Source organism: Quercus suber, unplaced genomic scaffold, assembly GCF_002906115.3.
Source record: "Quercus suber isolate HL8 unplaced genomic scaffold, Cork oak 2.0 scaffold_551, whole genome shotgun sequence".
Classification (NCBI taxonomy): Eukaryota; Viridiplantae; Streptophyta; class Magnoliopsida; order Fagales; family Fagaceae; genus Quercus; species Quercus suber.
Window position 1 is genome coordinate 46,593 of NW_027069999.1, and position 21,650 is coordinate 68,242.

General features: G+C 34.2%; 1 protein-coding gene across 2 annotated transcripts in view; it reads right to left on the reverse strand.

The window, feature by feature from the left end:
• Positions 1–5,293: 5,293 nt before the first annotated feature.
• The window catches only part of LOC112019733 (glycine--tRNA ligase, chloroplastic/mitochondrial 2), a 29,872-nt gene continuing 13,515 nt past the window's right edge, over positions 5,294–21,650 (reverse strand). For both annotated transcript variants that reach the window (XM_024052245.2, XM_065764312.1), the window contains 18 exons: positions 18,841–18,923; positions 17,765–17,813; positions 16,774–16,836; positions 16,529–16,618; positions 16,330–16,416; positions 16,173–16,244; positions 16,002–16,060; positions 15,393–15,486; positions 14,845–15,063; positions 14,586–14,680; positions 13,029–13,119; positions 12,851–12,955; positions 12,535–12,573; positions 11,474–11,563; positions 10,850–10,951; positions 8,180–8,261; positions 7,944–8,029; positions 5,294–5,657 (listed from right to left, as the gene is read on the reverse strand). In XM_024052245.2, coding sequence (XP_023908013.1) covers positions 5,559–5,657; positions 7,944–8,029; positions 8,180–8,261; positions 10,850–10,951; positions 11,474–11,563; positions 12,535–12,573; positions 12,851–12,955; positions 13,029–13,119; positions 14,586–14,680; positions 14,845–15,063; positions 15,393–15,486; positions 16,002–16,060; positions 16,173–16,244; positions 16,330–16,416; positions 16,529–16,618; positions 16,774–16,836; positions 17,765–17,813; positions 18,841–18,923 — 1,605 coding nt within the window. In that variant the 3' untranslated portion in view covers positions 5,294–5,558. The remainder of the gene's footprint in view (positions 5,658–7,943; positions 8,030–8,179; positions 8,262–10,849; positions 10,952–11,473; positions 11,564–12,534; positions 12,574–12,850; positions 12,956–13,028; positions 13,120–14,585; positions 14,681–14,844; positions 15,064–15,392; positions 15,487–16,001; positions 16,061–16,172; positions 16,245–16,329; positions 16,417–16,528; positions 16,619–16,773; positions 16,837–17,764; positions 17,814–18,840; positions 18,924–21,650) is intronic.

Genomic DNA, 21,650 nt, shown 5'->3' on the forward strand with positions numbered 1-21,650 from the left:
GAAGTGTGGAAATTAGTATTGAACCAAAACTCTGCCATAGGCAACCAATCCACCCAAGAAACAGGTCTGTCAGCAGCAAAGGCTCGCAAGTAATGCTCTAGGCTCTTGTTTACTACTTCAGTCTGCCCATCAGATTGAGGATGATAAGAAGAAGACATAGCCAAGTTAGTTCCCTGTAATCTCATCAATTCTGACCAGAATTTGGAGGTGAATACTGGATCTCTATCACTCACAATTGTAGAAGGCATACCATGTAACTTGAAGACATATTGCATGAACACTTGAGCAACCTTAGCAGCTGTGTAAGGATGAGCTAATGGGATGAAATGCACATATTTAGTCAACCTATCCACCACTACAAAGATGACTGACTTCTGTTGGGACTTAGGCAGCCCTTCTACAAAATCCATGCTAATGTCTAACCAAGGTCTCTCAGGGATAGCCAATGGCTGCAGCAACCCAGCAGGTGAGCAAGTTTCACTCTTCAACCTTTGGCATATATCACATTCCCTTTTTGAAACTAAAGTGCCATACAAAAAAAAAAAAAAAAGAAGACAAATCGCTCCACAGTCCACAATTTATATACTAATTACTATATTATATATTTATAATCCACTTAATAATATAAAATTTACCCAAAAAAAAGAGTGAAAAAAAATTTACCCAATACTTGATTTCTTGAAAATAAAGTACCACACAAAAAAAAATATAAAAATAAATCACTCCACAATCTAAATAATAATTACTATCCTAAATATTTATAATCCACTTCATAATATAAAATTTACATAAAAAAAGTGTAAAAAAAAATTACCTAGTACTTGATTTCTTGAAAATAAAGTCCTATACAAAAAGAAATAAATAAATAAATAAATCACTTCACAGTCCACAATCTAAATACAAATTACTATCTTAAATATTTATATTCCACTTAATAATATAAAATTTACAAAAGAAAAAAAATTACCAGTACTTAATTTCTTGAAAGTAAAGCACCATATAAAAAGAAAAAGAAAAAGAAAAGATAAATCACTCTACAGTCCACACTCTAAATAGGTGATTTGTGGAATTTAAAGTTAAGTTCTATCGTGATTGACCACAAATGATTGGGTTAAAAATGTATTAAGAAATAATTTCATAATTTTGTTAATATTTTTTTAAATTTTGAATAAATTTTAGTTTCATTCTTTAAATAGAGAAGTGTTATATCCACTACACTTTCACAACAAATCATAGATGGTAAATTGTTTCTAATTCAAATTTGAATTCATTACTTAAATTACTTTTTTATTCACCTATAATAGCAAGTAAAAACCTACCACTTAGGATTTGTCATTAAAATATTGTGAAAATATTGTTGACATATCATTTCTCCTTTAAATATTATTCAATATTAAAATTTAAGTAATTTTTTTTAACAGATAAAATTGGTGGTTCATGTTTTGATCGACATAGATAAAATCATGGTCCCCCCTACAATAGCTCCATCAAAGCCTCGACAGTGTATTGGGTATTATCCTTATTGTCACATAGCATAAGGTTAATAAACTCCACACCGACTGCTTGTGCTTTTGGTATTGATTATTTTTGCCAACTTATTTTACTATTCAGCTTATTTTTACTACTATGCATAAGTTCCACTGCACTTTTTGGTGCTATTCATTGGTCTCACAGTATTATTTTAACTAAATTTTACCTTTATCTACAATACTTTCTGCAAAAAGTTTTAGTTTCAGCAAAATAAACGGATCTCAAACGACCACTATGTATTTTTTTATTGAGAAAAAAAAAATTTCTAGTCCTGTACGTTCACAGTATCTTCATTCTCTCCCATGAAGATTGAAGCTATGGAAGAAAAAGAAGGAAAATTATTAAATTAATCAAGAAGAGAGAGAAAGAGAGAGAGAGAGAGTATAGCGGTTATAGACTTAGCATCTGCAGCTAGAAGGCCAAATGGCAAATGTAAGGTACATTTGGCATTCAGACCCAAAATGTGCTCAGTAGTTGGAAGGCCGAATGGGAAGAATTGTAAAAAAATTTACAATGTTGCTACAGTACCATCGTAAATGTAGGATGACATTGTAGCACTATTGTATTAGTTTTTTTAATAAGTTTTATTCTCTCTCCCTCCTCTGTCTTCTCTTTCACGGTCTGAGATGGTCTCCCTCTTTCTTCATCTCTCTCTTTCTACAACATTTCAAGTGCAACATACAAGCACTCATAGCACAAAACAAAAACAAAGTACATTCTCAAATTTTCTGGTAGCAGAGCTTTTTGGTTTGGTGAAGTCTCCACTCACATGGTCAATCCAATTCAACAAACACCCATTGCACCAAAACTAAAACCCATTTGAGAAATTGAGAGTTTAAGAGAGAGAAAGCTTCAGTTTTAGAGAGAGAGAGAGAGAGAGAGAGAGAGAAATGGCTCAAGTGAGCAAAATATGCAGTGGTGCTCAAAACCTAAAAACCTAAAAACCCAAATTTGAGAAGCCATCAACGGTACCGGAGAAGCCATAGCTGAGAAGCCATTGAGTTTGTTACTGATGTGGGCACGGGTCAGGTGGTGCAGCGGCAGCAAGTTGTGTGGGTTTGTGACTGGTTTGGATTTTGGATTTTGGATTTTGATTTTGCTATGGATTTTGCTATGGATTTTGATTTTGATTTTGGCTGGATTTTGCTATGGATTTTGCTCAGCGGAGGTGGGTGGTGTGACTGAGATCAGAGAGAGTTAAAAAGAAATAAAGAAATAGAGAACAAAGAGTGAGAAATATTTTTATATTCTTTTTATTTTATTTTATATTTTTTAATATGTAGTCTGGTAAAATAAAAGTTAGGATGTAATGGTATTATATAATTGATAAAATAGTTTTTTGAAATAGTAAAATAAGATAGGATGAAATTTCCAGCCGTGAATGTTTATTGTTGCGCACATGATATAATTGCGTGAAAATGAGTTTGAAGTTTCGCATGGGTAAAGCAACGGGAAGCATGCACAGATGCAATGGCATTTCACAATTCACATATGCGTTTAGTTGCGTACGAGTTGGGTCATGGGTGAGATCCCCAAGTTGGTCATATCATATGCCGCCGCCAATTATTGAAAACAAGCGAAGAGTTGGTCATATCATATTCACACTACAAAACACATTCCTATAGCCACGTTTTCAGGAGCGTTTTTTGTAGTGATTATATTCATATTCATTTGTCTCTCTCTTCTCTCTCTCTCCCTCATGACTCCACGGCTCTATATGTTTTGTTTTAAGTCTTAGGTTCATCAAAGCCACACTACATAGTCCCAATAAGTAATATTAGGTGTATGACTAGGACTTTGATGAGACTATATATCATCGTGAACTCAACTCTTATCAAATATTATGTGAAGCGATATGAGAACTCCTACTACCAAGTCACATTTCTCTAAATATAATCTACGCCATCTTGTCAAAGCCTTCGTATTAGTCTAACGTGGAATTCAAGACAAATTACACGGTCAAAATTTGAAGAGCTAGAATATCAATTATCACAGTTGCCAATTGCAACATCCAAAAGGTTGTGCTGCAGCCTTGGAAGGTTCTTTGAACATTGAAGTCTCTTGTGACATGGAATAGAGAGACAAAGACAATACATCTTTGCTGAGCAATATCTATATATGATTCACGTACAATATTCTTTACAACTGTGGAATTGACTTTATATTCATTGCTAAGAACTCAATCACCTTGACAAGGATGAAAAAAAATATAATAAAATTTGTGACTTTATATTTATTGACCTATCAAGTCTATAAATATAATAAAAATATAAAGTGTCGGTGATTGAGAGAGGTGAAGAGAGAGAAATATTAAAAAAGTCAAATATAAAGGTATGGTAACCGTGTAAAGATACACGATTACTGTAGCAAAAATGAATATGTATAGTGATATACAAAGACTGATGTAGATAGCTTTTAAGTAAAATTGTGTAAAATTTATCACTTTTTTCTATTTTGCATCTACTAATGCGATTGCTCTAATAGTCTTTTCTTTTTCCTTTCGGTAAAAAAAAAAAAAAATTCATACCCAATCAATTCTAATACTCATATATAATTCCAACAAAATTGAGAATTTATTAAAATGTTATTTGGTGAGGTAGGATGTATTAAATTCTAAGTAAAATACTGATGTGGTAATCATTTATTAAATGATGTAGAACATAAGTTTTACACCCCACCCTTACCAAATTTGGACTCTACATTTAATACGACTTGTTTTTCTCAATGTAAAACATGTTGAGAAAAATGTCTTTTCTCATTTTCAAGTGTTTGAAACACTTGAAAATTTTGGTCAAATCGAGAATTAGTAATACCCCACCCCCAACTCAATCAAGCGCCTTGGATTTGCTTAGAGAAGCCTTCCACAACACACTCAATCATGTCTCGGTCTCACACCTACCCCCAGCAACCCAATCCACAGCACCCTCATCTCTATAACCCATAACCCAACAATCCAGCCATTGATCTACTGCCCACCGTCGAAAAATTTTTTTTTTTTTTTTTTTTTTAAAGCTATCAATCGCATTCAGGCTTCTTTTTTTTTCGCTTTCTTTATTTACCAGCCATTGATCTACTGCCCACCGTCGAAAAATTTTTTTTTTTTTTTTTTTTTTAAAGCTATCAATCGCATTCAGGCTTCTTTTTTTTTCGCTTTCTTTATTTGATGAATATTCCTTTTTCTTTGATTGTGTACCTATAAAAATGAGATATCTAAAGTTCAAATCATCCCTCCAATTGTAATTATCCAATTATTATTTATTTTATTAAAAAAAAATTGCTAGTAGAAGACAGTAGCCAATTTATATATTTCATGGAGTATATTTGCCATACGAGCTAAGCATTGACAAATATTTTTAGGAATGCAACCTACCAACGAAAAAAAACAAATCATTTTTCCTAAAAATGTTTTTTTGAAACAAAAAATTACATTTAAACAATTGAACTAAAAAGAAAAAGTAAAAAAAGACAAGAAATGATTGATGAACATATACCACCTTCCATTCGTGCGTACTTAGAAGCACTAGTAACGTTATTTGTATTTTTTGAAAATACGTGTAAGTAAAAAAGAGTAGAAATACGTGTAATGTTGTTTAAAAACTGAAAACTGTTGCTTAAAATGCCATACCAAACAGCCCCCTATTTTCCCAAATTCATGTCACAATAATTTGACCACTTTTAAAGCAGATGGAATTAAGGATGGATCATTGGAGATGATGATATAGGCACCCAAAAAAAAAGATTGAATGTTCATTAAAATGTATAATTCAATTCGAACTTCAATCTTCATTTCACTGTGTGCTTTGTACACCCAAGCCTCTCTCCAATAAAATACTGAATAGTCTAACAAATTAATGATAAGCTTGGGGAAAAATGTTACAATTTTTTTTACAAGTTGCAGTAGGATAAATAGAATGTTTATGCACAAGCAAAAAACAAAGAATTACATTCTTTAGGCTCTCTCTCTCTCTCTCTCTCTCTCTCCTGTTACAACAAAGACATCGCTTTATATAGGTGGTAAGTGGGTGACCTTAGAATCCTGGCAAAACTGAGAGATCTGCTATCCCTCTTGGAAGGTCAGCAATATCTCTGAGCAGAGCAAGCCTGTTTTTTCTAATTCTTTCTTCTTCCTGCAAGCACAATTATTTTTTATAAACAAATGAATGTTGAAGTGAAACTGACCACATCTAAATCAACAGAAAAGAACTGCAAATGGAATGCACAGTTTTTTTTTTTTTTTTTTAAAGTGAATTAATAACCAAAACCAATTAGCATAATCTTTTCTAGCTCTACATATTGCCCAAAATCAGATTTTAAAATTTCAGAATAGCACTATTACAATGAAAAATGCTCTATGAGCTGATATCAACAGCCTCAGGATCACAACTTAGTTAATACTATTAGCAGAATTACTACTACTACCACTGTTACTCAGAGCATTTATTTTATTTTATAATTAAATAAGGGAAAAACATGTTACAATTTGAAATCATGACTTAAAGTCATGAGTTTAGTTCATTTGGGGCAGTATGGATCCACACATGTAATAAACAATGCCCATTAAATAATGCTCTCATGTTTTTCCAGAAGACCTGGCTATATCCTCAATAGAGCAAACGAACTTTCAAGCACCAGCAATAAGCTTGTGACTAAAATCCAAAAGGTGTATGTTTGACAAAATCAGCTTTGCTTTTTAACAAGCTGGCAATAAGTAATTCTCAAAACTTTTTGAATTTGTCTATCAGAAAATAAAAAAGTTATCTTGAAGCATATGATATGTGACTCGAACCAGCCTTGTGTCATAGAATCTATGGAAACTGAAGCTAATAAACTGTCTTGTAAGAAGACCTTGCATATGCATAACTATGGACCGAGAACAGAGCTGACTGTCCCTCAGCTCTACCTGTTGAATTAATGTCACAAAAGCATAAGCTAATAGAAAACAGCCAAGCACCGTATATCAAGATGAAACACAGTAACACTCCTCTCCCCCCATGTGCATGCAATGATCTTAAACTGAATGTAGCCTTGAATGTGCAGAAAAGAAGAAATCACTACAAATGAAAATTGTCACTAATCTAACTGAGGAACTCAACAAAAGATAAGGCTTTGATACCACGTTGGACAGCCAATTCCCAAAAACCTAAATCCTAATAAACTACCACTTGTCCCAAAAGGTTAAGCTGTTAGGAACAAGGGAGTTTAATTTATTTAACCATCATTTTAACAGCCCTCACGTGTGGGCTCAGACTCCCCCTTGATAAGTGGGGCTGAATACGTGAGATTTTTAACTATTTAAAAGGGAGATAAAGTGGAGATAGGGTTTGAACTAAAGACTAATGCTCTAATACCATGATAAACTATCACTTGTCCTGAAAACTTTAAGCTATTAGGAAATTGTGAATTTAATCACTTAACCATTGTTCTAACAAATCCTGTAGGAAACAAAGTCAGCAATGTATCAAAATAAGCAGATGACACTGGGATTTTTTGAACTCAATAGAGATGCTCAACATGCAAATTCATTTACAAGCAGGTTGGGTCTGGGTAAGTTTCTGCAACTCCAAATCAAATTTTAAAAATATTAATGTACATTAATTATCAGCTAATCACCAAAAGGAATTGGTCCAGTCTTTTATACCTCGTTGAAAAATATAAACAATTTGAAATTTGACAAGAACCTTACAATCACAAGAATTAAGTATAAAATGCGATGGATAAGTACCTATATAAGCAATAAGCTAAGAAGGTAACATAATTAAGCATCCAAAATTGATCTACATGTAGGCATATGAATGTACTGATAAAATACATGTTGTATACATGGTTGCAATTGCTCATACTATGCAAAATGAACAAAACACTGCCAGAAAATAACAAACACACACAAACATGTGTGTTTGTGTGTGTTATGCATGTAAATTTCATTATATCTTATGATTATCTAAATATGTATGCAACAACAACTACCTAGCCTCAGTCCTGAAATTTTTAAGATCAGCTATGGATCTTCAACAAACTAGTCAAGATCAGCCAAATGTATTTTTACTATACATTTACGCAACTAGAACATAAATAGTATTGGAAACTGATTAAAATCTAGAGATACTCAACAAAATAAACAAATATTTGTGTTTCAAAAGATATGCAACTTTGATCTAAACATCAAATTTAGGTTCAATTGTAGTCTTCCATTACTCTTGAAACCTAAAACATAGCTTGTAAATTTCCATAAAACCTATTTATCAGACTACTCCAGGTATGAATGACATTGTTTCTTCTTATCAAAAAATAAAAAAATGGATGACACTGTTTCTCATTCTTTCAAGCCCCAAGGGTGTGATTTCCACCTAGTACATGTTAACTTCTAATGTTACATATGTTCATTCATGTAAGTGACAGGTAAGATAACATACCACCATCACAAAGACATGGTTAAAGAATTCTTCAAGTGGTTGTACTAGCTGTGAAGATATTTCAACAAAATCATCTATCTCAATTCCTGTAGGAGGACAAAAATGGTAGATCTTATAGTTAGTTAAGCAAATTGTGGCCACCAGTTATCCATAAAATCAGAAAGAAACAGGCATGGAAAAAAACAAAAAACCTGAACTACGCAGAAAAAGGAAATATAACAGAAAGAAAGAAATACCAGGATGGATTTTGTTTTTAACTGACAAGAAAGCGCTCCATAGAGCTCTCTCTTCATTTGTCTCGAAGGCAGCCTCATCAACCTAATAAAGACATATTCATCCATTATAAGGGGATAGGCTAAAAATAAATCCTTAAAAGTATAAGATATATTTCGTAAAGAGCATTGTCCCAATATTGAGAAATAGATTTTTTTTTTTTTTAAATAGTAATGAAACTTTATTGAAGAAAAGGAACTACTTCATTTACACAGGATTCTACAAAAAACAGTCCTAAAGAGAGATAATAAATGAAAGTTACGGTCTAAGAGAATGAGAATCAATGAAGTTTACAACAGAATGCACCTCACCATGGCCCAAAACATAGGACCATTCAAAAAAAATTCTTAGGAAATATGATTTCAGCTGAGTTACCGAGGCATCTACACCCTCAAATGCACATTGACTCCTCTCCCTTCATAAAGTCCACAACAGGCAAAATGGATCTAAGTTCCAAAAAAATTAAGAAAGTTTACCAAACCAATTCCCCCACAACCAGAAAGTAGCTCAACAACACTATTGGGATTACCAAATGAGCCCCAAATGCAGAAAAGGTACAAGTTCACAATTCATAAGCAATTTCACAATGCAACATATGATATACAGTTTTTCCATTGCTTCTGCACACGCAACATCAATTACTAGAGTGATCTCATTCTTATTTAGATTGTCACCGGTTAGAATATCTCCCATGCTGGGGCCCAGACAAAAATATTTCCCCTTTTGGAGGATTTTGTGCACCAAATACTTTTTCCAAGGAAATGTCATTTCCCTTGTGCCCCTTAAAGCATCATAGTATGAGCAAACATCAAACTGACCATAACTAGTCAACCTCCGGTTCATTTGATCCAGACCCTCACTATTGGGAAATAAGATACAAACTGAACAAACATGACTCATTTACAGACTGAGGTAGAGGTATACAAGTACATGGGTTGACACAAACATGACTTATTTAATAATTGTGTCAACACGCCTCAAGCCCAACACAACGTGTGTATTAAGAGAGTTAACACAAGACAACCTACGTAACATGCTTAATAAACAAATATTGTTGAATTGACTAAAAAATCGGCATGTTTTTATATTTTATAAGCACATAAATTATAATAATTATAAAGAAATATACTTCAACTGAAGTACTAATAACATATAATTGAAAAGTTCTTAATTCAACATGGTGAACTTCCATCCTAATTTAGAAATACACAACATAAAAAAATTAATATTAGATGAGAGCTTCTTTTTTTTCTTTTCTTTTTTTTTTGGAAAAAATGTTATGAACAGTTATTCACAATAGAATTTACCAATATAGACATTAAAATTCATTTATTTACTCAATTCTATATTTGAATTCTAATATGTTTTGGATAAAAAAGACAATTATAATATAGGTTAAACATGTTTGTGTCAAAATGGATCAACTTGCTTTGACACAAATAATGAACTAAGTAATTTCAAGTTAATTGTGGATTAAATGACACAGAATTGACCCATTTCATGATTGTGTCAAAGCAGGTTTACCCTCTTTGACATGAACCCATTTACACTAAATACTAATCCACAAAAAATTGAGTTGTGTTCATAGATCGTGTCAAACCATGTCACCGAATAACATGACTGTTCTACTTGAGAATATAAATCACTCAGAATTTGGACTAGGTCTCCTGGAGCTATTTTAGAATGTTAATCAGCATTCTGAAGGGGAGATTATTGCCCCACCTTGATATTGTTGTAGCTCCAGTACGCTTTAAAATATATATATATAATAATTAGATAGTTAAACTTCAACTAAACTAAGCAACCTTAAACAATCAACACTAACTAACTTATCCAATTATTATTATTTTTAAATCAACATTAAATAAAAAGCAAGTGATTTCCAATTATAAACAACCCAGCCTTCAAATCTACTAAAACCTTGAGGTAGACACCCCATCAAGCATAAATTCTTAAACCATCCTCTGCACAATAAAGATAAGAACATTTGAACCCTAACAAAAATCATTGCATACTTCCCACAACATGCTCCACATAACTGACCAAAGGCAGCTAATTCAATGATAAATGGAGCTGGGAGAGTTCATGATATGGATACCCCAAACCAAGCGCTAATATCAGTCAAGCTGAGAGATGGAATTAGACTATATCATTTGAACAAAGTAATTTTGTTGTCGGAGAAGCAGAGAAAGAAAATGAAAATCCACTGTGTGACTGACATTGGACCAACACATGCTTAACATAAACACACAAAAAATATATTGCACTTCTGGTTTTTACAAAATGGACCACCAATTAAGCCCTAAAAAATACCTTTGGCAAAGATGCAAAGGACATCTGAAATGGTTACACATGCAAAGAATCAAGCTAGACATGTCAAAAATGTAAAAAAGGAAAAAAAAATATGTAATACAAAATACAGAAAAGATGTCTGTGCTTGAACACTAGAAGGACGGGAAGCCACACACTCACACCATAGAACATCTTATAACAATTAAACAAACAATGATGAGCGCTGCTACACATGTCAGAATGTAAACAGACAAAAACAGACCTATGAAAATACGAAGTCAGGAACTAGATAAATTTCAGGCCCAAAAGATAAGGCTTCTATAGTAGAAAGAAAAAGGTACCTCCATATCAGGGTCCACTTCCTTTCCACGGACAATTCTTGTTGGACGAGAATATGCTTCAACAACCTTTGGAAAAAGATTGCCTCTTGACAAGGATGCCATCTAGAACCAATTTTTTTAGACCATTAAAAACTACTACATAGTTCAAAAAAATTGTAAAAATGTAAAAGAAATATCTCCCATATAAGTCCTTTTTCTTTAAAGTAAATATTTAGAAAAGGCACTAAAGCCATGTATATGCAATAGATTTTTGTAATTAAATCTTTTACTCAAGAAAAAGAGACCAAAAAAAAAAAGGAAAGAAAGAAAAAGAAAACCATTTTAGAGCAAGGATTGCAAAAGATGGTAGATAAAGAAATTTAAGAGTATCAATATCATATCCTAATCCCAGCTCACAGATCAGTGCCTCCTGGCAGCTTCTGGTATCTATCTATGGTATCTATGAAAATTACAACCACATTGATCTAAGAGATTTATTATTTTCAAGAAAGAGTGCAGGACTGCATAAAGAAAAGAATTTTTTTTCAGCATAACTTTAATGTAGTGGTTGAATCTATTAAGTAGTTATTTGCAGCAGACACTGGTCAATATATACTAAAAAGGAGTATAAAAAACGTCATTTACCTTATTTGCTGACTTTGCTGCCAGAGAAGGCAAGTTTGCCCGCTCTGCAAGGATAGAACGAACCACTTCTGAGCTTATTCCCTTATCAACCTGTAACCAAATCACAGCCAATTTGTCTAAAAGTGAGCTCAATGTCTTGTCAGAATATATTACATGTCCTCAAATAACATACTCTGATTATTAACAAAAATTAATTTACAGGATTAAAAATTGCAATGAGTAAATAATAACAGTAAGCCAAACAGATCATCTGACATAATACAGTTAAAAAAAAGCTTATATTACCAGAAACTACCACAATAGAACATATAGAAAATTTGGGGAGTAGAAAACATGCACATCTCCCTTTTCAACAAAAAAAAAAAAAGGAGAATACCAGATCTAATGATTGTTTCAATAAGTAGCTGGAGATAGCTGTAACCTCTTAAACATTATGAATTCAATCTATTGTAAAGACTTCAAGTATGGTTAGTTTCCTCACCAATGGTCTTTGAACCAAATGAAATCTCATGTCCTCATGAAGAAGGGGTGGACGTTAAGGTTACTGGTTCAATTTACTATAGGTGTGTCCGTGTGAGTAGTGTTTACCTAGCAAGATAAGTTTGGATCAGTACGTCTTCCTTTCTACACACTTATTCTAGGTGGCGTGCCCATTTTCTTTTATATTTTCCAGATGAGCATGGTGGAAAATCAGCTATAAAAATTAACTTCAGAATTTGCAGTCACTGGTCAAGCATTAACCACATTTTTTGTCAAGATAAATGTATTCAGACAAACTATGAAGAGCAGGCAAAATTTCTGTGAAGTATTGGTACTAAAACCATGCCTCTCAGCCAATGCTGTCATAGCTCAGCAGAGAAGGCAACCAGAGCAGAACGGGGAAGGAGTCTTAGGTTTGAGTCTTAACACTATGCCCCAATAGTACCATTCCTTGTTTTCTGTTGAAAATATTATTTTTAGCAGAAAATAAAAACCCAAAAAAATAAGGAAAACATTCTGGCAAATGAAAAGATGCATAAGTTTTGTTAAGCAAAGAACTCCATAATATAAAGATTACACACCAGAAATTGTTCCAGTCTCCGAGTAACAAATTGAAGTACCTGAAAGGAAAGATGCAACAATCATAATTGGATGCCCATAACAGCTGTAAACAAATTTATAAGCATGATGATGAATCCAAAGTAATTGCAAGGGATGGCATATATAAGAGTTGTTCATATATAGTAGCAATCAAGAAACACATGCAGAAGTAGAGTAACAGAAACCTACTCAAATAATCAGTTGTATGCCATTATGTGGCATTGGTATTTATAGTGGTAACCATAGGAACAGTGATGTTAAATTTTGATACAACTCTAAAAGGGTGTTTGTGCTTACATCTTCTATTATACTGGCATCTACTTGAATGGGTTGGACTTCAGCAGCGAGTTCCAAAGCTTGTTTTAGATCCAGATTTTTATCCTTTTCTACCAACAGTTGGACCTAAAAGAAGTAAATTCAGCATAATCGAGTGTAATTATAACAGCCTCACAGCATTAAGATAATAATAACTTACAAGACCATAAGAGATTCTTCGTAGGCCAAATGGATCATTGGTGGAACTAGGCTGACAACCGGCAGCAAATAAGCCAACAAGGCTATCTAATCTGCAGAAAACATATTACATGAAGACAAACTGCAAGCAGAGTATCCTTGTTGAAAAGAGAAAGCATCCGGTGCAGTTTAATAATCTTCTCTTACAAACTCATGTCTAACCCAGGACTAAAACTACCCTTCCCCACCACGTACCCCCCCAGACCCCTTTCCAAATAAAAAGGATGACAATACATTAGAGAATCCATGCATGCATGCCATACAAAGGAACTGTGTCTGTTCTAGGGCATTAGGCTATTTGAGCAAGATCTGATGACTTTATGGACCATTTTTTACCCACTACAGAGAGATCTTCAGCTGTTTTTGCATATTAGGGTGTTAGGTAATTGAGCAAGAAACTGAAATCCCACTTCTTTTACAATTTAGAATAATTTTTGACAGAGTCAACTCAAATGCTCTTATCAAGTCTTATTCATTCAACTTCTTCAGTGGACCTTGAGAAAAATTTTACCTACCAAAACAAGCCATGCTTTTCTTGCCAGATTGCAACTCCATCCAGTTGGTTTTGCTTTTTTAATCTTTTTCCCCCACTTTTTTTATAAGTACTAAAAATTTTATTAAAGGACAAAATATAAATACAGAGGATGAAAATACTACATCCTTTGAAGAAATTACAACTGAATATTCAAAAATGAAATCCAAGAAAGAATCACAATGTAAACTGCCCAAAATGCACCACAAGTCAAACAATAAATGCAGGAAAATGGTTTTAAGTAAGTTTCTTCTTTCTTTTTTCTTCTTTAACTAATACACCATATGCCCAAAAAAGGAGAGAACTATAAGCCCTCTTTATTCAGTTTTAATAATTTTCAGCATTTTTGAGCAAACACATAAACTCATATGGCATACATTTAATTTATCCAAAGTAAAATTTTAGGTCAAACTACAATTTTGGTCCTCAAACCATGCATCTGCCTGAACTATCAATAGTTTCAAAGTTCTGGAAGTTCTGAAAATGTCTCAATGTGCCCTTACCCTACCTTTTATCAATATGTGAATGGCAATCATTGATGTAGCACATGTGTTTCTACAAGTCGTTATAATACTCATGTGACATTTTAGGCCACATGCAGGTCTCACATAATCAGAATATATTGAGATATGTGAACTTAAAATTAAAGAATGTAAAACAAATAGAAAATATTTGTGGTCCCTAAACCCTTATTTTTTGAGAGCACCATGTGGCTTAACATATTATATTAACATTATAAAGACATATACAAAAAAAAATTGCCACATCAGCAATTGTCTTTTGTGTTGTGATGGAAAGGTAGGGTAAGGATAATATTGACTTGATTTTAAAACTTCAGTAATTAAATTGAAACAATTGATAGTTTAAAGATTAATTTCATATCTAACACATAGTTCAAATACCAATATTGCATTTTGACCTAAATTTTATTTTGCAACCAATGAGCCTGAAAGGGATAAGTAAATGAACTTATGATTTGAGTTTCACCTGTCAGCAATTGCCAAAACTATCCCTGCATCAGTTGCCGGAAGAATGTCCCCAGAAAATCTAGGAAGTGTGATTTCATACAATGCCTCTGCAACCTGCAACACACAAAGCACAGAAACTGAAACAAAAACAGAGTATATTATATTAAGTAGCACATGTGAGGGAATAATACATAAATTCCTAACAAAAAAGAAAAAAAGAAAAAAAATACATATATGAAACCTGAAAAGAAGAAATAACAATTAAAAGTAAGATGAACCTGCTCTGGATAGCCATCTCTAATAGCATAATGGCGGGCCATTATTCCTGCGAGAGAAGTAAATTCTGTGACAACCGCAGTAGCAAGATCTGACATAGCAAGTGATGCAGCAACCTGAAGAACTTGAAGCATATCTTCATCAATTTGCAGAGCCAAACTTAGTTTGGTAACCATATTCTGAATGCGAGTTATCTTGTCCAGCATTGTTCCTAGTTTCTCCTATTGTATTTCAAGTTATCAAGATGTAAGAGCTATTAGAGAAGGGAACAGTGTCAATTCATCATCAATCAGATATAATTCCAGCACTTTCAAAAATCACTTTTGATCTTAAAGTTCCCCCCACCCCCTTTTCTTTCAGGGGAAAAAAATCCACTATGAGCACTACAAGCTTAAAAGAGTTTGTTCAATTATAATATAAAAGAAACAGTGTTAAAAAACAGTTACATGCTGAACTTTCTAATTCAAAGAAGACAAAAGTGAAATTCTCTAATTCCCAAATATATCATCTCTCCTTTCTCATGGATTAAAAAAAGAAAGAAATAACCTACATGGAAAAGAATCCCTTTCAATTTACTTCGGAATTCTGAAAATTTTTTATGTGTATCCATCTCATAAAAAAATTTAGCATCTTCATAGCGAGCTCTGCACAAAAACGAAACGCTTTGTCTCATATGACAGCTCAATAAGAGAATAAGATGGAAGGCATAATAACAGTGTAATTCCAAAAACATATGCAAGCACTCAAAGTAGATTCATGAGAATTGAAATTTCATGCAAAAATGGTTAGGCTCAGAAACACCACACCAAAACCTTATACCCATGGGACTCACACTAGGTAATGGCCGTAAAAACCATTTTAAAACCTTATGCCTGTGATAGTGGCCGTAAAAACCATTTTAAAACCTTATGCCTGCAGGACTCACAATAGGCAATGGCCTTAAAATAACATAAAGACAGAAACTTGGACCTAATTTGTCTTGTCAAAACATGTACAACTTCTGATTTAGGTGGAGAAAAAAGAAATCACTTCTAAAAAGATCAATAGAATTTTTCCTTTGCCAAAAGCAATTTAAGGACATATGAGAAGTTTAACAGATCATATCCTCCTCTATTGACCAAAGAAAAAAAAAAGGTGAACCAGTGAGAACCTTGTTTACCTGAGTACTGCTTCATTTCCTTTTCTCACTACAGTCTCATCAATTGCACCATTTGCCACCTAAAAGAAAAACTCATGTCACCACACTACTTACAAACAGATCAACCTTGACACTTTAAGAGGAAAAAAAAAAAAGGTTATAATGTAGATATAACTGGTAAGAATGTCTCACAGCAATGAAGTATGGCAATAGCCTTCCAGTATCATCACTAATAGCAAAGTATTTTTGGTGCTTCTGCATAACCTGCATAATCGTACATAACAGTCAACAAATGATGCACAAATTTCTAGCCCCACGTTAACAGTCTGATAAACTTTTGACATCTTACCATAGTTAGAAGGTCTTTTGGCAGCTCTAAGAAGGACTCTTTAAACTTCCCAAGTACTGGAACAGGCGCCTCAACAAGATTTACAACCTACATTATTATGCAAACAGATATACTAAGAACTTTTTTTTGCCCAGAAGTAAGCACAGTTCAATAACATGCCTATGGAACAAATTTCACCAAAAGAGAACACATCTATAACCTCATCAAGTAAGCCCTCCTTAAAAAGTGTGTGTCCATTGACACTTTTTGCTAACACATTAGAGTGCTCCAAAATCTTTTTCTTACGTTCCTGTAAGAGAAAACAAATCATTCAGAAATTTAGTTTTGCTAAATCTATACTTCTTTATTTTTTTTTTTGGGAAAAGAGTACAAGAAGAACGTGGAAATGTTTTTAGCCATCCATAGTTTTGCAGAAAGTAGAAAAAGCAAGTTACTTCATAATACCTCAATTTCAACATTGATTCCAGCATTCCTCATAACTTTAGCATAAGATTCTGCACTTTCTACCTGTGAATAGTTTTGTGGAGCTTTGACTTAATCAAGCATCTTAGACTTGGAAAACAAAGAGCAACTCCTAACACAACCCACCCCCCTCCCCCCGCATAGGACAAAACGCACCCACACTCACCTTTAGAAGTCCAGGAATATAAAATCCATAAATTAAATAGGTATACTAAGAAATCATCAATATGAACAGATAAAAGAAATCATAATGTGGGAAATAGAGTGATATAGCCCTCAAGCAACATTCACAAATACTGTTAAGATAGAATCTAGCAAAGGGGGGAAAAAGAGACATGACCAAAATTTGTACTAAAAAAGAATTAAATGATTTGTAGCCACTTATTTGCAAACCTAATAGAGTGCCAATTAAAGTTTATAATCAAAATTGTGAATTTAAAACAAAAATCTTCAGATCTTTATAAAACAGGACAATTATACAAGCGAACAAAATTGGCCACAGCTCAATCATTTGTACTTTCTTTGATAAGTTTTGGCCCCAAGAGCAGGAAGAAGGGGAAATTTGAACTAGTAACCTAACCTCCACATCATGAGCCGTGGTCCTCAGCCGATTGTGCTACCCTTTGAGGTAGCCAATTAGTTATCTCTAAAGGAAGAAAGGAAAGATATCTGCATTGATCTTTGTGTGTGTATTGACTATGGCTTGTATGATGAACACAAAAGATAATGCAGTCAATCCTGTCACAGTTTTTCTATATTCCCTTCAATAAGAAAATTGATTCACTCGAGATTTGAGTAGTTAGATCGACCTCTGGGGAGGGGGAGATAATTATTTTTGTAAGATATACATGACTACATACACAGATACATAAACCTAAAATGAAATAGATACCTAAGTAGTCCAAGTAAAATGCAGAGGAAGCTGATTTTGGAAATTGAAAAATAAAAAAAAGTATAAATTTTACCCACATACCATGAGAGTAGCTGAAGGAGTATTACGAAGGCCATAAGACAGGTTGCCACTATATCCAAAAAAAAAAAAAAAAACTAAATTTGTAAGTACACTGTATAAACACACACAAAAGGAAAAACCAAATCCACAAACAACTTTTATATGCATTTCCCCCTAATGAGCCAAACGATAAGATGCATTTTAGCCAGTGATTTAACCACAAAAGGAATAACTCTAGACAAAACAAGCCATGCACCACAAAGTTCTATTCTGCCCTTCTCTTTTGGCATTGAAACTGTCCTTTCTAGAGGAAACATGCATCTATTGTCAGCACATAACCAAATCAAGCAACTTGTTGACCAACATGTACTTTCTGAATAGTCTACAAATGCTTTTTTTTTTAGTATTTTCTTATAAAGTATTAGTCCATGGACTAAATTTACATAATAGGTTGGGTTGCATCAATCTACTAGTTACAAGTATGAGAATCTCACCTAGTAAAAAGGGAGGATGGATGATAGTTTATAGGTTTCCAAGCTACCTTGGGAGTTGTGGGGTGGGCTAAAAAGGTACAATTATGAGCCTCAACCTCCCCTTCTCTCCTTCTCAGAATATTCTTTTAAGTAAAATATTTCATTTATTAAAAAAAAAAAAAAAAAAAAAAAAAAAAAAAAAAAAAGATCCTCTCCTCAAAATTATTTGGTGAAAATCAAATTTCTAGCATCAGTGCCTAGATCTCCAAAGGTAATTCATTTCCTCCATTGACAACAACTCATTTGTCAATAATGACAATGCAATATCCCTAAATGCAACAATGCCCCACTTAGCGAATCAATTTCTTAGGCCCATAATGAATTCCATTTCATCGCAGATCTTCAAAATGATAAATAAACATGATTCTAACAAATACTGCCAATTATTGATTCAGGGAGATGTAATGCCATCCCCATAAGGAACACTATACTTAAAAACCCTTAAATAAAAGTTCATGTTGCAACAATGGAAAACGTAGCCCAAGCCAAGCCAACTTTATTCGAAATACAATTGTGCAATTATATATCAGAGCGAGAGAGAAGAATACAGGTAAGCATGATTACCTCAAAACTCCGGCAAACATGAATGGCACGACTACATCTCCATGGAGGGCCAAAATCCAACGAATAGGCCTGCTAAACATGATCTACATATGAATAGCAAGGGCTTGATTAGCAAATCGAGAAAACTAAAAATATGAATATATTGACCAAAAATATAGAATAACCACAACAAATAATTTTATTGCTTATGAAAAAAGTGGAATTAAAAATAAAAACACACACACACACATGATCTACATATTAACAGCAAGGGCTTGATTAACAAATCCAGTGAACCAAAAAAATGAATATTTTCACCAAAAATATAGAATAACCACAACACAATTTTATTGCTTATAAAAAAAGCAGAATTAAAAAAAAAAACACACACACACACACACACACAAAAAATTGAAATGTGGGGTATATGGCCTTGAAGATTGATTTGGAAAAGGCATATGATAAACTTGAATGGAGTTTCATAAGAGAAATGATGATTAGAGCTAACTTCCCAGAGGATCTAGTGGAGATAATTATGAGTTGTGTGTCTACTATTTCGACGGAAATTATGGTCAATGGGGAAGCTTTGGAGCCGATATATCCATCGAGGGGGATTAGGCAAGGCGACCCACTTTCGCCGTACCTCTTCATCTTATGTATGGAGTTCCTTGGTTAGCTTATTCAAGAAAAATGTCATGCCAATCTTTGGTAGCCGGTAAAGGTGTCCCAAAGTGGCCCGGCCTTTTCTCACATGTTTTTTGTGGATGACTTAGTTCTTTTTGCAAGAGCAAATGCAATTAATTGCTCCACAATAAGAGATGTGTTGGATGTTTTTTGCAAGATTTCAGGGCAAACAGCGAGTGAAGCCAAGTCTAGAGTGTTTTTCTCGCCTAATGTGGATAGGGATAGCAGGGAATCCTTTTGTGATATTCTTGGGTTCCACTCTACCCCATCGCTTGGAAAATATCTTGGTTTCCCAATTAGACACACAGGCTCTTCTTCTCAAGACTTCAATTACATTCTTGATAGGGTGAAGAACAAACTAGCGGGATGGAAAGCAAATTTGCTCTCATTAGCTGGCCGTACGGTGCTCATCCAAGCATCCTCCTCTGCCATACCAACTTATGTCATGCAGTGTGCGCAGTTGCCGGTTAGAATTCTTGATGGTATTGATTGGGTAAACCGGAATTTCTTATGGGGTTCGTCAGAAGCCTCTAAGAAAGTTAATTGGGTTAGCTTGCACAAAGTGTTTAAATCTAAGGAGGAAGGGGGCCTTCGGCTGCAGGCAGCAAAAGGTAGAAACAATGCTCTTCTTGCTAAGTTAAATTGGCAGTTTCACACGGAAAAAGATGCTTTGTGGTCCCAAGTGTTAAGGCAGAAATATTGCAACAGTAGAAGAGTGAATGCTCGAAATGGGAATAGGCTTCCATGTTCACCGATTTGGAAAGCGATGAAGAGAGGAATGGACACTTTTAATAAAGGTGCAATGAGGACGATTGGGAGAGATAGCAAGTTGAACCTTTGGCTGGATTGTTGGATGGTTCAAGGGCCTTTGCGCAAGCTGATACAAGGACCTTTAACCCGAGAGGCCACACATTTAAAGGTGAGAGACATGTTGACAGATGCGGGTTGGCAATGGGGTCAGATTCCTTTTGAGCTCCCCTCTGACCTGAAGTCCTTGATCCAGGCGGTTCCGGTTTCAGCATTGAGTAGGGCAAGTGATAAGTTGGCATGGGCAGGCAACCCGAGGGGTTCTTTTGATTTAAAGAGTGCTTACTCTATGTCTTTGGCGGATGATAATAGTCCTTGGTTCAATTTGGGGTGGGTTTGGAAGCTGGAAACTCTTCCTAGAGTTAAATCTCTCATATGGCGATGTACTCATAACAGTGTAGGGGTGAAGGATTGTTTGGTGAGAACAGGTATGGGGGAAGATGATAGTTGTCCCATTTGCCAATTGGAGTAGGAATCTATTTTGCATGCTCTTAGGGATTGTGCAAGGGTTAAGGCTGTGTGGGTTCAGCTGGGGATTGGGTTGCAAAACCGAGAGTTTTGGGGTGATGATTTGCAGGAGTGGTTGAGGTCTAATGGGAAGGATAGCAGTAGCCGAGGGGGCTTTCAATGGAGGATTTTATTTCCTATTGCTGTTTGGAGTATCTGGAAGTGCAGAAACCAGTATGTTTTCAACAGGAAAAGCCAAAATCTGAGGCTAGCTGCATACATTCATGTTCAAAAGGCAGTCCTTTAACAATTACAAGAGCCACTATTTTAATAGGGCTTATAGGATCAAATCAATATGAAAGATTTAATCATGCCACAATTAAATCCCACAAAATCCTTAATCACAACAAAGCCAAACCAATTCAAAATTCAAATACATCAAAGTAATAAAAGTCTGAAATTTGATGTCTCAAATAAGTAAAAATCAGAAACAAATCTAGCGTCCACACCAACTCCCCAAGCTGATGCAGAGTGTAGTTAGGAAATGCAATAAAATAAAAACAAAAGAGAAAAACTCTAGGCTTCACCACCTAAGGGTGCTTGGGATCACCACCAAGAAAGAGATAATTTCTCATCAGAAAATTCTTTATTACAAAAGCCACTAATTTAATAGGGCTTCCAAGATTACATCAATCTGGAAAGATCTAATCATGCCACAATTAAATCCCACAAAATCCATAATCACAATAAAGCCTAAACTAATTCAAAAAATTCAAATACATAAAAGTAATAGAAGTCTGAGATCTGGTGTCTCAAATAAGTAAAAATCATAAATAAATCTAGTAGCCACACCAAGTCGTCTCATTGATAATCCAGAAAAATCCATTTCAATT